This window comes from Pezoporus wallicus, unplaced genomic scaffold, assembly GCF_028554395.1.
Source record: "Pezoporus wallicus isolate ANWC-B61680 ecotype Strahan unplaced genomic scaffold, APGP_CSIRO_Pwel_v1 contig_12728, whole genome shotgun sequence".
Classification (NCBI taxonomy): domain Eukaryota; kingdom Metazoa; phylum Chordata; class Aves; order Psittaciformes; family Psittacidae; genus Pezoporus; species Pezoporus wallicus.
This window is the reverse complement of record NW_026641132.1, coordinates 669,435-688,990: the sequence shown is the minus strand read 5'-3', so window position 1 is coordinate 688,990 and position 19,556 is coordinate 669,435. Positions and strand designations below refer to the sequence as shown.

Genomic DNA, 19,556 nt, shown 5'->3' with positions numbered 1-19,556 from the left:
CGCCTGCGCTGTGGGGGCGGAGGCGCCCCGAGTCGCCTGAAGGTAGGAGGCAGCGGCGGGGCTCGTAGGACCGGGGAGGCGGCGGGGCTGGGAGGGCAGCGCCGCAGTGACAAGCCGTAGATCCCGGCTCTGCTGACACCGTGCTGCTCGCTCCGTTACCGCGTGTGCGTGCGAGGTTCTCGGCAGTGCAGTAGCGTTAAAAGGCGGTTTAGTCAGGGGTATAAATGCATCGTCCTCCGTGGGCTTGCCTGTGGCACCGGTAACAAGCACCCGTGTATCCGCGTGGAAAAAGTGGGATCTAGATGTTAACACCGGATCTTCACGGTAAACTGTACTCCCCGCTTGTGTTCCAGGTTTTGTTCCAGAGTAGCCGTGTCCTCGTTTCTGTATGAATGTTCCAGGTTTATTTCATTTTGCATCCTTGCTGAGAGAAGTCCGAGCGCCAGGCTGGAGACCATGGATTCTGGGGCAGAAGCATTTCTCTCTACCCAGAGCACCCTTACTTCAGGCAGGAGGGAAGAAAAACTCTCTCAATCTCCTTGGACTAAGTGAGGCAGAATTAGAAGAGCAGTTTGTGAGAGGTGATGGCCCAGGAGGCCAGGCCACAAATAAGACAAGCAACTGTGTTGTCTTGAAGCATGTTCCATCTGGGATTGTAGTGAAGGTAATTGGTTTATTCCATGAAGTCACAAATTGGCATCATGTCTTCCAAGTCTTCTTTAATATTAATGCATCATCACAGTGCAGATGTCAGGGAGGAAAAATTTTATGTAAAGAATCTCATCCAGAAGCAAGTTTTGGCTATCAGAAATACACTCTTTTGTTGTAGCTGCCTTTCAGTGGCAGCTCTCACATTCCTGTCCCTCTTGTGAGTTACAATGTCTTCCTTAACAAGGTGATCAGATCCACTTTGCAGATTCTTTTTAAGCATTCCTCTTGCCTGTTTCTTGTGGATTAATACTTTGAAATTAATCTTTGCTTCCTTATCATAAGGAGGAGACATTAAGTTAAACTCAGAAACAGCTCTCCAAGGTAAAATAGGAACATTGAAGATTAATGCAAAAGCCAGTCTAACAAGTTACAGTAGCGAAAGAGGAGTTTCTTTACAGTAATGGCAGGAATGCATAGACTGAAAGGGAAAGCAGAAAGATAAGGAGAGTAAGGTTCCAGTAAAAATATTTATTGTGTTTCTTCAGTGTCATCAAACAAGATCAGTGGAGAAGAATCGGAAGATAGCCAGAGAAATCCTGCAGGAAAAAGTTGACCTTTTCTATAAAGGTGAAGAAAGTGATGTTTTTAAAGAGAGGAAAGCATTGGAGAAGAAAAAGCAGGAGAAAAAAAGAAAAGCAAGGGAACATCTAGAAAGGAAAAAGCTTTTTAAAGAGATGCAACAACTGGATAAGAAATGAACTGTATGAAATACAGACTTGCCTGAGTAGGGTAAGGGGAACGTTTATCATTATACCTAAACCCGGGTTTCAAACTAACGGATGAAGTTAGTTTGATGTAGAGCTCCCTAAGCACTGTTGAAAGACCAAGTAGTGACCTTCCATTACTGTAAAACTGAGGTGATAAAAGCAGTTGTATTTCTGCTTCTGTCCGCCATCATCTCATTAATCACATTTAGCAATCAGTTTCCCTGCCAAGTTCAGAAGATGCTAAAGCAATCCTTGTTAAAAAGGAACTATAAACCTTCTACCATTGGTAATGGAGACCAAAAAGTGCAATAGATTTCTTTCTGCCTGGATGACACCTTATGATGCTTCGTAGGAGTTCAAACACTTGGGAAGAACAAGCCTAAAACCAACACTCCCTCCTGCAAGTGAGTTGTGTTCTTCCAGTTCAAAGGTAAAATTGGGTTATTACAGCTAAAGAACATGTCCTGGAAGCTGCCTCTCAAGGCAATGGAATCCAGTTCATCCAAGCAGTGAAGTAATTAACTTGGCCTCTTAATATACTGTATTTTCTGCAAGTATCCATAGCTCTATGTGTTAGATAGCCTAGACAGCCCAACGTCCTTAGGATTTAGATTGCATAATAAAGAATTACAGTCACTTATTACATTAAGCTCAGGCATTTGAGTATCTTCCCTCATTTCAGACACTTTGCAATGTTCTGCAAATACAGCTGCATGTCCTTTGTTACTGTCACTCTGAAGGCACTAGTGAGGAATACTTTCCCATTTTAATCCCATTCACAACTCTAATTGTTTAACCGGAACTTCCCTTTCATTTCTGGACAGCACCTCCTCACTAGTTGCCACCAAGTTTTGGCCTTCAGTACTGAAACGAGAAAGCTTCAGGAAGCCAGGCCACAGTATGTGTTTTGAAAGGAGTGGAGACCACTGGCAACTGTAACCACCTTCCAACTGCATCCCACTGTGCCAGGGATGGAAACTCACCAGCAAGTCAGGGCTGTTCCCTAATTTTCCCTCTGCTGTTCCTGAACCTGAGCCGCCTGCATGAAAGTTACATTTTTAGCTGTTGAGAGTTCTTGTTCATGGAGTATGAATCCAATTAAAGTGACTGTACAGAGTTTTAATACAAACTGTTAATGAAAATAAGCTTTATTACGTCAAGTAATAAATACATACAAAGATGCAAATAACAGTTTTAGTAATTTATCCAGAATTTTCTTTTTCTTCTTTTTTTTTTTTTTTTGGCAAACTTTAAACTGAAATCTCCAGCCTTAATGTAGAAATTAGCTTTCCAGGACCTTGTTATTATTTAATAGGTTTCCCTATTTTCCATATAACTCATGCACTTTAAATGGACTTCAAAGCACTAACAGTCATGCAAATGTTTATGCAAAACGAACAAAAAAGGGAAAGTAAGAGAAGGGGAAGGTTATTTCTAAGCAGGGTCTATGCTGTATGACAAAGTGTGACTTAGCAGACTACAGGGGACAGCATGCTATTCTGCATTCATTAAACAAAATCCTCAGAGCTTATGTCAGACTGTGGAAGACTGACAGTTTGGGGTTAAGTGAATACAGTCAAAGGAAAAAACCAAAAACCAGAATGAGACTGTGGCTGGATAAGAAGAGAACTGAAATAGAGCCTGGGAGAGAAAGAGCATTCCTCTGCATGCAGTTCAGTTTTCATGTTTTAGAAACATTTTGGAGGGAGTTTTAATGTCTTTACAAAATGCAAACCCTCAGGAAGTTGAAAAAATCCTTGTTTTCTCATTCTTAACTATACATTTTCGTAAGGGTGAAACAAGAAAGGCAGAACATTCAAAATAAAGGAATTTGTCTGAATGTTTCGAGAGTCAAAAGGAATAAATGTTATTTTTCTTCATTCAGATATGGAATGAGTGGGCTAGGATCTTGCATTTCGTTCCGTCTCGGCCAGGCATTCCCGAACTAATCCTCTGGCATGGATAATGCCTGCAAAAGAATTGGACACGTTTTCAATCATCTCGTCCCGGTCACACTTGCAGTGGCACTGCAGAGAAAGGTTGAGGTATTTCTGTCCTAAATTGCCAAGGCTGCTACTTCCCAAACATCAGCTGCTGCTTTCCCAGACTGACATTATAAATGGAAAAAGGGCTAAGCCAGGAATGAAAGCATGGCAAGATCTGCAGGTCTGCAGTGACAGGTATATCCTAATGTGCAGTGCAGGCCTGTTAAAAGCAAAGACGGGAGGGAGGAACCACCTCGCCTACCTGTGAGTTGTTTTGCTACAGTGAAAAGTAAATACAAAGTTATCCTGGGAGTCATTTTAGCAAGCTCTGAGTCTTAATACCTTGGGACAGTTCTCTGAGAGGATGCACCTAATCCAAGCCCTCATAATACTGCTTAAACACAAGTTGTGTCTCTTGTAAGGAGGACTTTTTATGGTGTGTGCAAAAAGCTCCCTCCTAACACTGGCTCAGCTCCCAGTGTAAGTCATCACCACTTCACATGCTGCCACATCTACTCTCATCTGATAGACATAATGTGGAATTTTTCACTACAAGGCCTGTTGCCTTCAGTTCCAGCAATCTGGACCTCCATTCTTAATCCTGGAACTAAATCTAGATTCATGTTCACAGAGCTGCTGAAAGAACAGAGCCCGAGATGGATTTTAGAGATGAGAGACAAGACAGGTTTTTCTACTACAAACGAGGTTATCTTTTACTGACAGGACAAGATAGAAAGTGATTTCTCTGCTCAGTTATGTTCCTTAACAAGGTGGAGAAAGGACAATAACACAAGAGATGAAGCTTAAACTCTATTTAAAGATAATGGATTCTGTTTCTGGAAGGCTGCTATTCCATATCACAGCAACAGCCTTTACATGTAAGGAGTATTGACTTGGGACTTGACAGGCACAAGGCTTTGCAGAGGGTTAAACTGACACAGACAAGTAAAGCTGCATCCTGCAGCTGTGGGATGCAGAATTTGTGCATCAGACCTGGATCTGGTGGCAGGATGCCCAGTTTATGCAGCAGATCTATCCTGAATGATGAAGAACAGTGGGGAATTTGGCCAGTTTTAGAGGTCAGTAGTCTCTGTGCTTAGGAGCAGGTAGAGCTGGGGATGTGGCCAGGGGGGCTGCAGTCACATTGGGTTACCCTCAGTCACTTTCGCTCTCACACTTGCACATGCTCCTTCAACCATCAGGCTCCCAAAATGGAAAGAGAGGTATGTCTGTGACCAAAAGATGGCAGCAAAAAGTATATATTTGGGATTCTTTGCAACACTGGCAAGTCACAGTGCCAGCACTGAACCTGAAACCCACCTCAGGCAGCAAACTGGATACTCACTATGAGCAGCAGCAAAACAACTTCTGACCAAACTGAGGATGTCTACATTTCTCCCGGTCCCTCTCAGGTTGTCCCTATTAGCCTACTGCCATTCATGATCTATTAATACTGACTCAGGCAATGCAATAAAGAGACTCCAGCAACATTGATTTTAGCTGGGCCAGATTCCACTTACCACTCATCAGCAGACTTTATTGCATCCTTTCCCAGAACAGCTACTAGCCATTTTATTGCATGTCATGGCAGATATATTACTCTCCCATAATGGTTGAGCCTTAAATAAAGCTTCGTAGTCTTGGGTAAATGCAAGGGGGATTTGCAAGGTGGTGAAGTTAGTCTGCTACAGTAACATTCCCATTCTGGGTTGAAAGCATGAGCCAAACTCAGCACAAGGACCAAGGAAACAGTAATTACATTATGCTGGCAAAGGACAGGACTGCCAGCACAACTGTTGTCCATGGCCTTTCAGGGTAATTTCAGGAGCTGGGGCAGTGGAATGTCCCACTGCTCCTTCAGAAATATCCCTCTCACGTCCCCTGCGGAGGACAATGTCAAGCTGATGTCAGCAGAGGGGCATGCAGGGGTTTCTTTTACACTGCAAGGAAAGGGCATTTATTACCCCTTTCAGCTGACAAAGCAAACCTGGAAAGACCTATCAGCCAGCCCTAAAAGCTTCTATGTCCCTCCCTGGTGGGCTCTTAATGACATCCATTGACAACAGGTAACAGAGTGGAGGAACAAATGTGTATGTTTGACATCTCAGTCTGCACAGCCCTCCCTGGCAACCTTTTATTCCCTTTTTGTAGCTCTCCATCAGCCTTGGTGTGAAAATGCACTTTAGTAAAGGCTCCTGGGTCAAGTACGTGGATGATGTACATGAGGAGAAGTAAACAATGCTTGACCATGTATTCTAGAGACCAGAAAGGGAAAACTGAAGGGGCAAGTCAGTCACCAGCAACCTGAAAGCACGTATCCATTTGACACCCTATGGGTCTAAAAGATGGTTTGAAATACTAACTGAAACTCCCTTTGTGCACATGAAAGCTACTTTGTCACTGGTTTATCTATCAAATGCAGCACAACTGGAGTACCCCAAGGTTTCAGTTGCTCATTAATACACCCAGTTTAATGATGAGCTCAAAGCAGCTGTCTCCTTTCAAAAGGACCAGTTGTCAGGAAGCTGTACACAAGCCATCAGTGCTCCAAGTGTACGGGACATGATTCTTTTTGAACAGATTTAAACATTACCTCTTTTTAGCCTTTCCATCGCGCTTTTACTCCCAGCGTATGTGGGTCTAATCTCTTTTCCTAGTTCTTCTATAATAGCTAGAAGTTCTGCATATTTGCTTTGTGGTACTTGGCTGCTGCTGGTCCCCTGTAATAGAAAATAGATTAATCTCAATCAAATACTGCTACAAACAGAACAATTACAATAAACAGCAACTGGGAACACAGGGAGAAATAGACCTTGAAGGCACTTTTTAAGACAGTAAAATTTCAGGTTTATTATAGAAACATCATTTGCTTTTTGTGGTTGCCACTACAGCTGGACACAGTGCTAAGTGCCCTTCAAAAATCAGGATCAAATGGGAGCATGCAGCTGCAAGAGAGGGACCTTGGGTGAAACCGGAGCTAAAACAGAACTAAGAGAACTGCAAGCTGGGAATTGCTTATTTAACTCTGGTTTTGCTTCTTCAGTGTTTAGTTGTACATTTTGTGGGGAAGGCAGGAGAGTGAGAAGCAGAAAAAGCAAAACTGCCTGCATCATAAGGGAAATCTTATGAAGTCAAGAACATCTAACGGAAAGTTTACAGCTGGATTCCTGGAGCAGCCCACAGGACTGTGCGTGACACACACTTTATGGGACTAAGTTTTAGGGTATAAATTTACTGAAGAGAAACCTTACAGAAATAGTCATTTTTTAACAAATAAAATATGTTAGGAGCTCTTGTATCTCAACATAACTGAAGACATGTTTCACAGTGACTCAGATGGGATGGGACTAACAGTTAATTAGTAACCAATCTCACTCAGCACTCTGCTTAGTCTAATTTGATCCCAAGACATGTGTGATGAATCAGTGTGCCATTTGGGTTTGATTTCACATCTTGGTGGGAGGGAGGAACACCTCAGATTACAGGCCCCAATCCAGGCCAGTATGCAGGGTCAGTGATCCGATTAAAGAGAAACAACAAGCAGAGATGTACCTGCATCCCTTGTGTGTAGCCTAGAGATGGGGGCCCGTAGTCATTTATAAGCTGTCTGTATTGCGCAGATGTTGCCATACTTGTGGAGGGAGAGTGAATGCTCCCAGCTGGAGAGAGAAAAGAGGAAAAAACACCCTGTTATTATGTAAAGATTAATTAGTCTGTTACATTGGGACACATTTTAATCACTTTTTGCTAAAGCTGTGACCTCTCACCTCTGTCTGAGCTCACTAATGACATTTCACAGGCATGGTATTTGCTAGGAAGAGAATGGTTAAATTAATGCTTCTCTTATGTTTGCTGTACATTTGGAAACAGCACAGCCTGCAACATTATCAGTGCAAATTGTTTGCCTAAAAGTGAAACAGAGTGTAGCATGACAGGTTGTTCTGCCTAGACAAACTGTAAATATTAAGGAGCCCTATTTTGGCAGATATACATTCCACACAGATGAGTCTAATGTACTGTGCTATTTTTACTTTTTCACTGCAAGTTATCTGAAAGTAATTTTGCAACTCAAAGTGTCATCACATGGTCAATGCAAGTTACCCTCAGTACTATTTTCAGCCAACGCCAAAACTATTCATAGGGAACAGTCAGTTGAGGTAGATCAGATCTGCTGCTCATTGTATGACACTGGAGGCGAGGACTGCTACCTTTATTCCTCTTTGTGTGATATCAAACGTTTTTAGCCAGACAAATTGTGCTGTGTAAGAAAACCAAAGGGAAAATAACATCACCCTGGGTTATGGTTACTTTCTTTGAAGTTACAAAGGATTGTTTGGATCTACAGGGTTTTGAGTCAGCTGGGACTTCCAAAAACAGACTCTAGGGCAACCACTGATGAACTGCTCCAGAAATGAACCATCACAACACTTCTTCCCCCTCACGCCACAACACTAAGTACTGGGGGCTGAAAAACAACCCTCAGATTTTTCTTAGGGGGCTTAATTACACTGCCCATTTCCCACCAGTGCTGGAGGACCTCCTGGCTATGTTCTAAGGGCATGTTACGCCATTCAACTTGTTTGCTCTTACAGCCAGAGTGCCCCTGCATCCACTGATGCTGCTGTCTTTGCCTGTAGGCACAGACACAGACTGCCTGCTGTCTGGAAAAATCTTCCCCCTTACAAACACTCCTTTGCTGAAAATTCCCAACTGTCTTTCCTATGAGGAACAGATCTCATTTACCAGCCTTCATTTAAATCTAAATTAAACCAATGCTAAAAGTCACTGGGGCTTAGAACGATGTAAATCTCTAGGCTTTGTTTTAAAGTTGCAAGTGATTTCATTCCTCTTCTCCCCTGCTGCAAAAACGGTGAGCCAGCAGTTACACTGCATAGAACAAGGCTGAACACAGTGGAAGTGTCTCTTGTCCTCGGTTGGGAAGTCTCTTTTCACTTCAGAACTGATCACTGGATATCATTGTGGTGGTGTCTCCATTACAAGAAGAGAGCATGTTCTTTATTTTTACTAGTTAACAGGATGTAAAATCCTAAGAAAGGCAAACTGAGCTGGTCACTAGGTCACCTCAAAAAGGCAAGATTTCTCTTTGTCTTTAGCTAAGCTGCTAAACCTTATGGCATTACAATCTGCATTTCTGGCCAGGTTTCCCATGGAGCCCACTGTCACATTTTGCTAAAGCACAGCAAAACCCAGGAAAACTTTGCAACACACCCTTAGAGTATGGCACTGGGAAGAACACCCTTAGTTCTTCATTAGTTCTTCACATTGTTAGCTCAAACTGGTAAGATTTCTGTATGTAAACTCAGTATTTCAAGTCCAGATGACCGAGTTTCAACAGTTACCAAACATGACACAACAGCAAACCGCATCTTTCCTCCAAGGACTTCAAAATGCTTCAAAACCATTAATGAGCCCCTTGTGCTGCAAGGTAAGAAGCTTTAATTACCTCAATTAAGCAGAGAAAGACTAAAGTGATTTTTCCTCATGTACAATAAAACAAAAGGGCCATCCTGCAAAGACTTGTTCCTGAACTGTTGCTGCAAGCAGCCCCATAGGAGACCTGGGAGCTCCAAAGAGGTTCAGAATTTAGGCCAGGACTCTGATGACCAGGCTCAGGAATCCTGCCCTACCCACTGAGCAAACCTCAGCTGCAGCAAACCAACAACTTATCACCACCGTGTTGGTTAATGACAATATATTACAGACAGTTCAGTGATTGTTTCACATTATGTTGATTTAAGTGATTTCCCATGCTGGGTCTGTACAAAATAACACAGCAGGGTATGTCTAGGTAAGAAAAACCCTATTAGAAGGCGAAACAATGAATCTAGGTGCTGACCAAGTAAGTTCCACAGGTGTGGAAGCCAACAACACACGCCTTTACAGTGGACAGTAGCTGGAAGCTTGGATCCAGCAGTGACTAGGTCAACACTGAATGACAAAAGCAAACAAGAACTTTCAGGAGGCAACCACGAGCAAGAACCTGCTGCTGGAGCACTGCTGCTGATGTGAATTAGCAGTAAGATGGGTAGAGTTCATCCCTTCAGCAGCCAGGGGTGCTGTATTGTCTGCTGTACCCGCCACATATGCAGAGCTGTGCTGCAGACACTAGAGGCCATCGCTGAGTACGGCATGCCCTGCCAAATGACAGATCGTGGTAACCATGGTGAGTTTACCCGTTTCTTTGCAGTCTGCATCAAAAATGTAATAAGACATAATGCCATGCGCCGACCACTTTATCAGCAGCAGCAGGCCCTGAGAACAAAGAAAAGGATTTGACTTGGCCATGGTACCAGCCTCCATACACCCATGTCAGAAGTTGTGCCAGTCAAACTCAGCTGGGAGGGGGGGAAAAACAAAAAATCCTTGATTCCACCTCAATTTAAGATGATGCAATCATGAAAATGAAATTAATTGTGGGGGTATGAGTATCTCCGAGGGTAACGAACCTTGAGCTTTGTGACCTATCACTTTCTCTGTTAATACCACTGAGAAGCCCTGGCTGACTATTACTCAATTAACCCAAAATCCAGCTGCATGTCTGAGTATCCCATATAGCTCAGATTCAAAAATCACAAAATAAAGATAGCCAGCTATTGCTATTATAGTGAGCAAGAAAAATTAGGCCAGGAAGTCTCACAGTCAATACCCAGTCAAAAAGCAGTGTGATGATTAGGTATTCACTAGAGAGAAAAAAAAGGAGGGGGGGAGCTAAACTGAGGCTCTCTCACAGTGAAATGACAATGGAGACAAGACAGTTAAGAATTGACACAATTGAAAAGGGAGTGTGCTTGGTACTGAATTTAAGAGACATCCTGCATCATGTCCCAGATTGTCTTAGTGCTTGCTGCTGTTTAAAACCTCAATTAATAGACACACTTTCCTCCCTCCACTTTCCTAATTAAATGTACACAAACCCTTTTCTCTACCCATTTATTCTTGTGCCAACAATGCCTTTCATTTCTGCATTCAAACAGAAGACTGCCAGAAGCGTTTTCCCCCCACAAAAATATAGCTATTTTCTTGTTAATCAATATTAATCTGTATTAATTGGGTGGGAGGGTGTAACAATACAGAAAACAGAAATGAGATTTCTGTGTCAAAATCTCTTCCTTCCAGCAGTCTCTCTGAGCCCAAATTAACACCCTGGGAGACAAAGGATCTCACATCAATCTTTGTGTGCCTAAACTCCCACTGACCAGGAATCTTCTCATGAATTTCTGGTAGGTTTGTAGGGATCCCTTCAGGTCCTATGCTACTGTCCCCAAGCCTGAGCAATGATACCAGTTTGCTGATCTAAGTTTTAATTCTTAGTTCTCTTGTTGCTGCTTGCTGTAAAGGTACCTGAGAAGGCAGTTTGCCGCAGCAGGAGCAGAATAACAGGGCACACTCACCTGATCCACTCCCAGCAGATCCCATGGCTTCCACCCAGCTCAATTGCCCCATCTCTCTCACAAACAGCAAAGTAATAGTTACTTAACTCATCAAGTTACTCACATAGAACTGACTTAGACAAGCCAAGAGCCAACCTCAGTGGATACATGTTTCTCTATACCCTGTACTTCCTAAAGTCCTGTAAAACTGTGTGAGTAAACTCCTGCCATTTTACAAACTCTTCCTACACATGAACATGACAGCACGTAAGAGACACCTATAGCCTGGAGTTCATCCAAGGTACATGGTGTAGCCTGTGGAATCCCACGGCTTCTTTCACAAAGTCTACCTTGTTTCACAGTCTCTTCACTCTGGGGTTGTCTGCAACATAAACCTTTTGCCATTTGGATGGCTAGTGGTCATCTCTTCTTTACATAGAGCCCAGTGCTGTTATTGCCTCTGCCACACAACTGGACGACATCCCTCATCTGCTTCAGATGATGGCACCTCGATTCTTGGCAGTGTATGGTACAAGACAACCAGGCTGGAATATTTTAACTGAGAAGGATATAAATTTCTCTGTCCTAAACCAGACAACTCTGCAAGAGAACACCTGAGAAGCTGCTCTGCCAACACACATCACGAGGTATCTTCAAGCACAAGGGGAGAGGTAACATCTTCAACCAGCACAGCCATTTCAGCAGTGAGTACCTGAACACAGCCTGAATCACAGCTGCTGTGTTCTGGCTGACTACAAGAATATTGGATTCCTTAGCCCCCTATGCACTTTGGTTTAAGTTCAACAAGAACTCCCTGCCATCCATGGGATACCACATGCATGTCTACACAAGCAGATCTACTGCATAGCCACACCACACATTACAGGAGCTGCCAACCCAGAGTGAAAACAGACAGCCCCCTTTTCCCCCAACCTTCCAATAAATGTTTTAATTTAAAATAACAGACGCTGTTCTCATTTGCACAAAACATTCCTTATAGCAGTGCCTGTGAAAGTTCTATTTTCACCCACTATTTCCCCCTTAAACAGCCCTTGTGGTAGAAACAGACCTTTCTTTGAATAAAACTATTTCCTTTTAAAAAAGTTCAGTGCATGCACACATAAATATGTTCTCAAGAACTAGGACATTCTTTATCTTAACAGCCAGAGGCCTTGCTGCTTTGATCTGTCACACTCTGGACTTTTCCTCTAGTATTCTCTTTCTTTTCTATCTTTCCATGTGGATAACGGTCATTTCTTATGTCTCCTCTTCCTACCCCCCTGCCTGCCGTATTAATCAGAAAACCAGAATACAGTCACATCCCCTTCTTTTCTAGCTTAAGACACAGGACCAGCAAGTTATTTGGCACAAGGAAAGGATACAAAGATAAAAGCATTTGGTACATGTACACCACACATAGCTGGGGTGCAAGGAGGTATGACCTCACATTAGTCTGGTCCCCCAGACCAAGCGTCCATAGCATGGCTATGGTTCAAAACCATCCAACCTTTGATTTGGACCCTTGTGTTCTCATTAAAAGGGATGGAGCATCAACATTGCACAACCGGAACAGAGCTCCTAGTTTACTTTCATCCAAAAGGAACCAAGTTAGCATGAACCAAAACCCCCCCGCACCTCAATCACCGTGTGATGGGTGGGGACAAGAGGAGACTTACTGGCTGTGAAAACCAGCCCTTTGCTCTAAAGGCAAACAGGTAGACAAAGCCAAGAATGCCAGTTTTCTAAACGTACAAACAAGTCCACCTGAAAATTGCTAATTCTGAAACACTCTCAATGTGCTTTTTTTTTTCCTAACTTCACATGGTCTTCAGGAGATCACGGAAGCAACAAATTTCAGTTTGAACTGGAGGTGCGGGAGTCTATTTCCTAGAAATTATCTCCTCTGCTAAGGCACGAACACTTTGCTCTCTGTTCTGCCTACAAACAGTACTCTTTCCAGTACTCCCACTCCAAAAACAACCTCTCAATATGGACAACAACATCAAACACAAGCTGTCTCTGCAAAGGGCGACAAGCAAGCCTTTTGCTCATGCAAGTCTGCACTGCAGTCTTAATCACATAAGGAATGGCCTAGTGTGGTGGGTGTCATTTCTCAGGACTGACTGAAACGGGTCTCTCCAGTTGCAAGCTACAGCCCAGTCACGAAAACTATCTTCTTTTCACCTCTCCACTAGAATTTGCTCTTTTCATCAGAAAACTTGTGGTTGCTGGAGGTGTCTCAGGTGCACATCAGCCCTGCTGGTCCTCACTAAGCAGCACCTGCTATACAGGTCACCAATTACTTACGCGACGCTGAGATACAGCTCCTTCCCCTGTCAGAGTCTGCTGGAATTTGTGTTTTCCAGAGCCTACATACAACAGGTTCTAAGCTTTGCTACAGGAACAGGATTTTGTCTTGAAACCTGACATTTCTGCAAGACTTAGAAGGAAACCAAAGGAAAATCCCAAGCTGTTTCTGATGGCTTCTGTATCTTAAAACAACTCTTCTCTCACCTGTGCATACTCTGACCAAAACAGGAATACTGGTGAATATCCACAGAGCTAGAAACACATGGAAACAAGGAGACAAACTACAAACCAGTTCACAGCTGGTGTAAACCTCTCTGGTTCCACTTAAGTCAATGGAGATGATGCTCTACACCTCAGCGCAGCAGCTGGCCCTCTTACAGAGAAATAGTTAAACAGTATGAAACGCAAGACAGATGAGGAGGAAACAGTACTTGCAGGATTCAGTAAGATAAGCAAGAGAATACAAACAAATCAAAATGTGGCTGTTAGAAAGGGTAACAGAGGTTCCCCTGAGACGCTGCATGGTCAGGTGAGGCCGGGAAGCTAGAGCCACAGCATGACAGGTCATATCACAGAATCAAAGAAGGGTTTGGGTTGGAAAGGATCTTCAAGCTTATATAGTTCCAACCCCCAGTCACAGGCAGGGACACCTTCCACTCAACCAGGTTGCTCCAAGCCCTGTCCAGCCTGCCCTTGAACACTGCCAGGGATGGGGCAGCCACAGCTTCTCTGAGCACCCTGTGCCTCAGCACCCTCACAGGGAAGAACTTCTGCCTAAGACCTAAACCTGCTCTCTCCAGTTTAAAGCCGTCCCCCTAACAGAGGTAATGTCAGGTCCCCAACAGAGCACCTTTTTACTGACCAGACAAAGAAGGTGCTTGTGCAGGACATCAAACAGGGCTCCCCAAGCACACGCAGTTTGGAACTGACACCATGGGATGCAATGCACAGGGACCCAATTCCCAGAGCACAGGCCCTCCATAAGGTGACTGATAATTTGGACAAAACTGTAGACCGGGCTGCAGACACCCTAGGCCAAGTGCCACCCCCTCCCTGGGTAATGGGGAAGAGAAACAGGCACCAAATTCTGCTGTGACAACACGTTCTCCTTCCCTCACCCTGGTGTGAGGCAGAGGAGTCAGCACCCGGATGCTTCCAGCATCCTGAGTCACTTGCAGAGCAGCTTCATTTTCCTCACCCGCAGTCATCCCCAGAGCTGCCGACAACCCACAGAGGCTTCCTCCCTTACTTCCCCCCCCCCCCCCCAAGACAGCTCCTCTCCCTCTGGACTTCAGGCTTCTGAGCCCCCAAGACACGCTCCCATGCGAGAACAGAGCGCAGCCACCCATCTACCACAACTGCTACATCTCCCTGATCCACTTACTGGACCACAGTTTAAACATGATTTTGCAGAGTGGCCACTCTCAGCCTAAACTTGAAAGGAGTTGGCTCTGCAGCAAGGACGCAGCTCCCGGAGCTGAGTCGACACTGCCTTTCCAAATTCTCCTGCACCACAAGCCCTGCACTGCAGGGAAGCAGCGTTACTTCCCAGAGGAAAATCCCTGTAAGATCCACAGCTGCCCAGAGCCCTCCTTTGGCCGAGACCAAAATATTCAGCATTCATACAGAGAGGTTTCTGCAGGGCTGATTTCAGGCCAAAAGGGACAGATTTCCTGTTTTTCCTCTCCTCTGCAGGATGGGGCGGGGGGGGAACCTTCACCCCAGGTTTGGAAGCAAACCTAGGATTTATCCTCATAGCTGGGAGGGCATTTAATTTAAGCACAATATAGAAGCAATCTCTTTCAATTCAGAATTAAGCTCCAGAAAGGAGGGGGCCATTTGCAGTCATATCACTCTGAATGCGATATGTGCAACTGCAAGGACTGCTTTGTCTAACTCCCTTGGCCTTAGGCCACGGTGCTGGCAATACCACTAGCTAGAGGAAGAGCTGGTGCGTGAGGATAATGGCAGAAGACAGGGAGGGAAGAGAGAGCCCATTTTGGATTCAGAGGAGGACGTTCTTTCATTGAAAAGATTCTGGGGGTGTTGAGGATGATCCGAACTCAGAAGAGAGGACAACTTAGACAGGAATAGTTCCAGCATGACAGCAAACTGCTGCTAACTTGCCATTACAAGGGGGGGGGGGGGGGGGAAGGGAAGGAGGAAGGGGGGGAGAGATAAAACTGCATGAAAGAATCTAAAGCGCTGATCGCAGCCGGAGCGTTAGAAAGCACACAGACACGGCAGCGAGAGGGCTCGAGACAGAAACTTCACTGCTCAGCTCGCATTGTGAGCGGCATGTCTGAGCCGGGATTCTGCAGCCCTCGCTCGAGGAGCAGCCAGACCCGGATTCCCCCCCCCATAGCATGACCTAATCCCCACCCCTCACCCACCAGCGCAAAATACCACCTTTGTTTTCCCTGCGATTTTACGGCTGTTCCGGAGAGCAAGGCACAGGTTCTCGGGGGAGCCGGCAGGAGAACGCTTTGCCTTTGCTGGGCTTTGTTTTGTTTCTCTTTTTCCTCCGGTGACACTTCTGCTTTTTGTCAGGGATCCTTAGCACATCCCCTGCTTCCTGACCCCTTGCGCAGCGCAGCGCCCGGGCCCGCGGCACTCCCCACACGTAACCCAGGCACACCGAGCCTTCACACGCTCGCAGCCGCACCGAGCTCAGCGCCACGCAGGATCGCGGCGTCTGAGGCACAGGGACCTCGGTTCATCCACCAGCTGGCAACGGCTCCTTGCAGTAAAACAAGACCGCTGCTCCCCTGGTAGCTAAAGGTGCATCTTGTCGATCCCTTTCGCTCATCAATCTCCCTGGCTTACAACCACAAACGGCACCGTAAAAATCACCCGGGCACTCTTCCCTCCCTCCTCAGCCCGACTGCAAAACTTTCTCTTCTCAAAAGGGGAAAAAAAAAAAAAACAGAAAGAAAAAAACCTGCCTGATTCCTGGCCGTGGATGCTCTGATGCCAAGCCTGCAGGCTGGGGCTGTGGGGAAGGGAGATGGAAGGGTTATTTTTGAAGTCGGAACCAACTTCTCCATTTTGGTTCTGGTTAATACCAGCCGACGCGCACGGATTAGCGAGATCCCTTCCAAATATCCCACAGCGAAGCCAATTGCTGCTGCGGCTTTGTTCAGGCTGCACCGATTCACACAGAGTCCCCGCCACGGAGACCCAATTGTACAGAAAACACCTCAGCACAAGGGAAAAAGCACTCGCCTGCTGTTACCTTCGGGAATTAGGGAACGGAAAATAAAACGGGGGGAATGTAGTAAAAAAAAAAGTTAATGCCATCAAGGAAACTTTTTAGTGAGAGAAGTTGGAAACATTCCTGTACAGATCCAAAGAAAATGAGTAGTTTTTAAAAGGGCTTTTGGAAGAAATAAAGACGAATTCCTGCTCCCCCCCTCCTCCCCCCCCAGCCTTCCAAAAATCACCAGGGAGCGCAGCGGGCTCGCCTGCCCCGGCTGCTCCGCGGAGCCGGGAGACTCTGAGGGGGAAGCGGGGACCGAGGGTCCCCTTGAGGCGCTTGCGGGCCGCCCCATCGGCGACGGCCGCGGGGCCAGGGTCCCTGGCGGCCGTTTCGCCTGAGGAGAGCGGCCCGGGGCGGCCCCTCCGCCTGAGGAGAGCGGCTGGGCGGCCGCACGCGTGAGGGGAAGCGAGGCGAGGCACGGCGCGGAGCGAGCGGCACTTGCGGCGTGCCGCCAGCAGCGGTCCTCGCTGAGGCGCCGGCGGAATATTCCTGATCCAGATCAATCAGCCGCCCCGGGGAGCCGAGCATGGAGGAAACCCGGCGGCCGGAGCCCCCGAGCGGCGGCGGTGGCGGCGGCAGCGAGCGGCCGGCTCTGCACCCCCGCGGACGAGCGGCGCGGTGCGGGGTAACGGCGCCGGGCGGGCGCTGGTTAATGGCGGCGCGGAGCCGGCGCGGAGCCGCTGCCCGGCCGTACCGGACTGGGCAAAAACTCGAGTCCGGGGCTTTTCCCCCTCCCTTTGCCCAGGTGCCGGTGCTGCACCGCGGGGCCCTGCCGCACACCTCCCAAACTTACCACCCAGTTACCGGCGCGGACTTACCCGGGTTGAGGGGAGTCCCGGGGATGTGGGCGTTCAAGTTGGGCTTGTAAGACATTCCCAGAGACATGGCCAGCGGGAGGAGGAGAAGCGTCCTGAAATTCAGTGAAGCGTCTCCGTGTCTCCCAGACACTTTGGGTTGTTTACAGCAGTAGCAGCACCGGCAAATATGGCCGTCAGTTATATTGACACCCACAATGCAATATATCATCCATACATCATGAGGAGACGCCGATCCAAAAACTTTGGGGCAGACGAAGCAGCCACCCGCCGCGGCGGCCCGGCGCCCCGGGCACCTCGGCGCGGAGGGGGCGCGGAGGGGGCGCGGCGGCGGGGGGTGCCGCGGCCATCCCCTCACAGACAATGGAGCTCCCCTCAGGGACGCCGCCGTGAGAGGAGCCGGGCGGGGAGGGGAGAGGAGGGGAAGGGAAGAGAAGGGAAGGGAAGGGAAGGGAAAGGAGGGCGGGCAGGCGGGGAGCCCGGCGGCGGAGGGGGCTGTTTTAATTGAACTTCGGAAAGTTTTGGCACAACTTCTCGTTTATAAACGGCTCTGCCCGCAGCACGGCACGGCCCGGGGCGGGGGGGGATCGCGGACGGCGGCCCCTGCCAGAGGGAAGGGCTGGCGCGTCCCTCAGGGTGGCCCGAGTGTCGCCGCCTTCCCGCCTTCCCCCTCACCTCAGAGCCGTCGTTCACCTCCGGTTCGTTCCGCGTCTCCCCCCGCGTCGATTTCGGTGTAAAATACCTGTTGATATTAGGGTAAAACGTTTTTGTTTTTTTTTTAATATATCCTAGATGTCGCCAAGGAAAAAAAAAATCTGGTGTTTTTATTTATTTATTTTTATTTCAAACCACCGTTTCTCTCCGCTTGGAGGGTGAAGGTTAATGTAGATCGCAGCTTCGGAGGGATTAAAAAACACCATACAAATCTCGTTGGTAATCAATTCATTTTCTGCTTGCAAGCATCAATAATCCCCCCTCTTCTTAACCCGAAAAAAATGCAAATTTACAGATTAAATTATGAATCTTTCCAGCCTGCATCTGCCACTTCAGAACTCGTCCTTTTCAATGCAAAGCACTCAGGCTCGCTCCTTCTGTCAATTAATCCTCTATAATCGTTAAATTACTCGAGATTGATACCAGTGTAACTGCTTAGGACCTGCACAACCCCTTTCGGTGCACAGCTCAGCCCGAGACCCACAGGATGAGACCCACATGTGTGATCTTCCCACTGTGAGATGGGTGAGGTACTTGGTAGTTGTATTGCACATGCTAATTGATGTCTGTGCAAGGCAATCAACTGATCTTAATGCAGTGACAGCAAACACAGGGAGCCTGATCCTGCTCCGTGGAAGTCGGGGGTAAAGGGGCATGGATTTAAGCCCATAGGATCACTGTCATTGGGCTGCTCTGCAGAGGGAGGCAGGTAGCATCTCCATTGCAGACACACAGTGCAATTAGATGGTTTCCTCCACATAAAGGACAATTGGAAGCAGGGTGGGAGAAACGAGCCAGCCTTTGACACCCCCCCACCCCATCTCTTGCCCTAGCGACTGCATGAAGGAAACATCTCAAAATGATGTCTGGTACTGGATGAAATACCTGATTTTGTTCTGGTTTTGTGCTTTATTTCCAGTCCAAGTGCTATGGTGGCAAAGCCCAGTACAACAATCGCTCCACGTCCTGTTTGTTAAGCGAGGGGACCTGACAGCCCCAGGTATGGAATTACATTCTCAGTGACAGTATTTTCACACGGGTGCTTGAGGTTTTAACTGTGTCATTCATTTACTAAGGATTCCACTGGTAAAACCCCCAATTCCAGCGCTGTGCGAGCAAGACCTCTGCTTCTCTAAAGCTTCCCTTCCACATTTGTAAGTAAGTGCTTTCTGTTGATCCCTGGGAGGCCAGTGAGGTCCTGCAGGAGAGGGCCATGCCGCCCTGGGAGGGGATTTTCCACTGCCTTGTTTACAGTCACAGCGAGTGAGTGCGAAATGGGAGTGTTTCAACCTCTCTGTGTTTAACACAGCTTTACACCAACTGCACACAACTCTGCTCAGAGCAACACGGTGAAGAACAAGATCCCCCGTGTTCTGCTTGGGTTTTATAATGACAGCTTCAAAATACACAGTGTTCCTGGAAGGGGGGGTAGGGAAATGATTCTGTAAAGATGATCCTTTCTTCAGCACAAGAACCTCAATGACAACCTCACTGCCTGGCCTTGGGTGCTCTGTAAGCTTCAATTGACTGGACTACCTGCCCCCTAGGGTGTTCTGTGGGTGCTGGGCTTGGATAAGAGGTACCTCTGTGTTCTTCCTATCTCTGTGGATTCACTTGAGTTGTCCTGAACCAGGTGCGGCCACAAGAATAAAGCCACCATTGTG

General features: G+C 46.8%; 2 protein-coding genes across 6 annotated transcripts; one reads left to right on the top strand and one right to left on the bottom strand.

The window, feature by feature from the left end:
* Nucleotides 1–356: 356 nt before the first annotated feature.
* On the top strand, nt 357–3,014 carry MTRFR (mitochondrial translation release factor in rescue). The gene is made up of 2 exons (XM_057422077.1): nt 357–664; nt 1,197–3,014. The coding sequence occupies exons 1-2, from the start codon at nt 389–391 to the stop codon at nt 1,407–1,409; spliced, it is 489 nt and encodes a 162-aa protein (XP_057278060.1). The 5' UTR covers nt 357–388; the 3' UTR covers nt 1,410–3,014.
* On the bottom strand, nt 2,551–17,575 carry CDK2AP1 (cyclin dependent kinase 2 associated protein 1). 5 transcript variants are annotated; one of them, XM_057422073.1, is made up of 4 exons: nt 17,182–17,575; nt 6,956–7,062; nt 5,997–6,123; nt 2,551–3,387 (listed from the first exon to the last, which is right to left on the bottom strand). In XM_057422073.1, the coding sequence occupies exons 1-4, from the start codon at nt 17,387–17,389 to the stop codon at nt 3,320–3,322; spliced, it is 510 nt and encodes a 169-aa protein (XP_057278056.1). In that variant the 5' UTR covers nt 17,390–17,575; the 3' UTR covers nt 2,551–3,319. The 5 variants fall into 5 exon arrangements, with proteins under 5 accessions (XP_057278056.1, XP_057278057.1, XP_057278059.1 ...); XM_057422074.1 differs by lacking the exon at nt 17,182–17,575 and adding an exon at nt 15,770–15,875; XM_057422076.1 differs by lacking the exon at nt 17,182–17,575 and adding an exon at nt 15,514–15,655.
* Between the last annotated feature and the right edge of the window lie 1,981 nt (nt 17,576–19,556).

Excerpts from the sequence above, each read along its gene's own strand:
- MTRFR (XM_057422077.1), top strand. The coding sequence starts at position 389 with ATGAATGTTCCAGGTTTATTTCATTTTGCATCCTTGCTGAGAGAAGTC. Across the intron at positions 665-1,196 it reads CATCTGGGATTGTAGTGAAG|TGTCATCAAACAAGATCAGT; the intron begins GTAATTGGTTTA and ends GTGTTTCTTCAG.
- CDK2AP1 (XM_057422073.1), bottom strand. The coding sequence starts at position 17,389 with ATGATATATTGCATTGTGGGTGTCAATATAACTGACGGCCATATTTGC. Across the intron at positions 6,124-6,955 it reads GCTACACACAAGGGATGCAG|GGGACCAGCAGCAGCCAAGT; the intron begins GTACATCTCTGC and ends TTTCTATTACAG. Across the intron at positions 3,388-5,996 it reads GATGGAAAGGCTAAAAAGAG|GCATTATCCATGCCAGAGGA; the intron begins GTAATGTTTAAA and ends ATTCTTTTGCAG.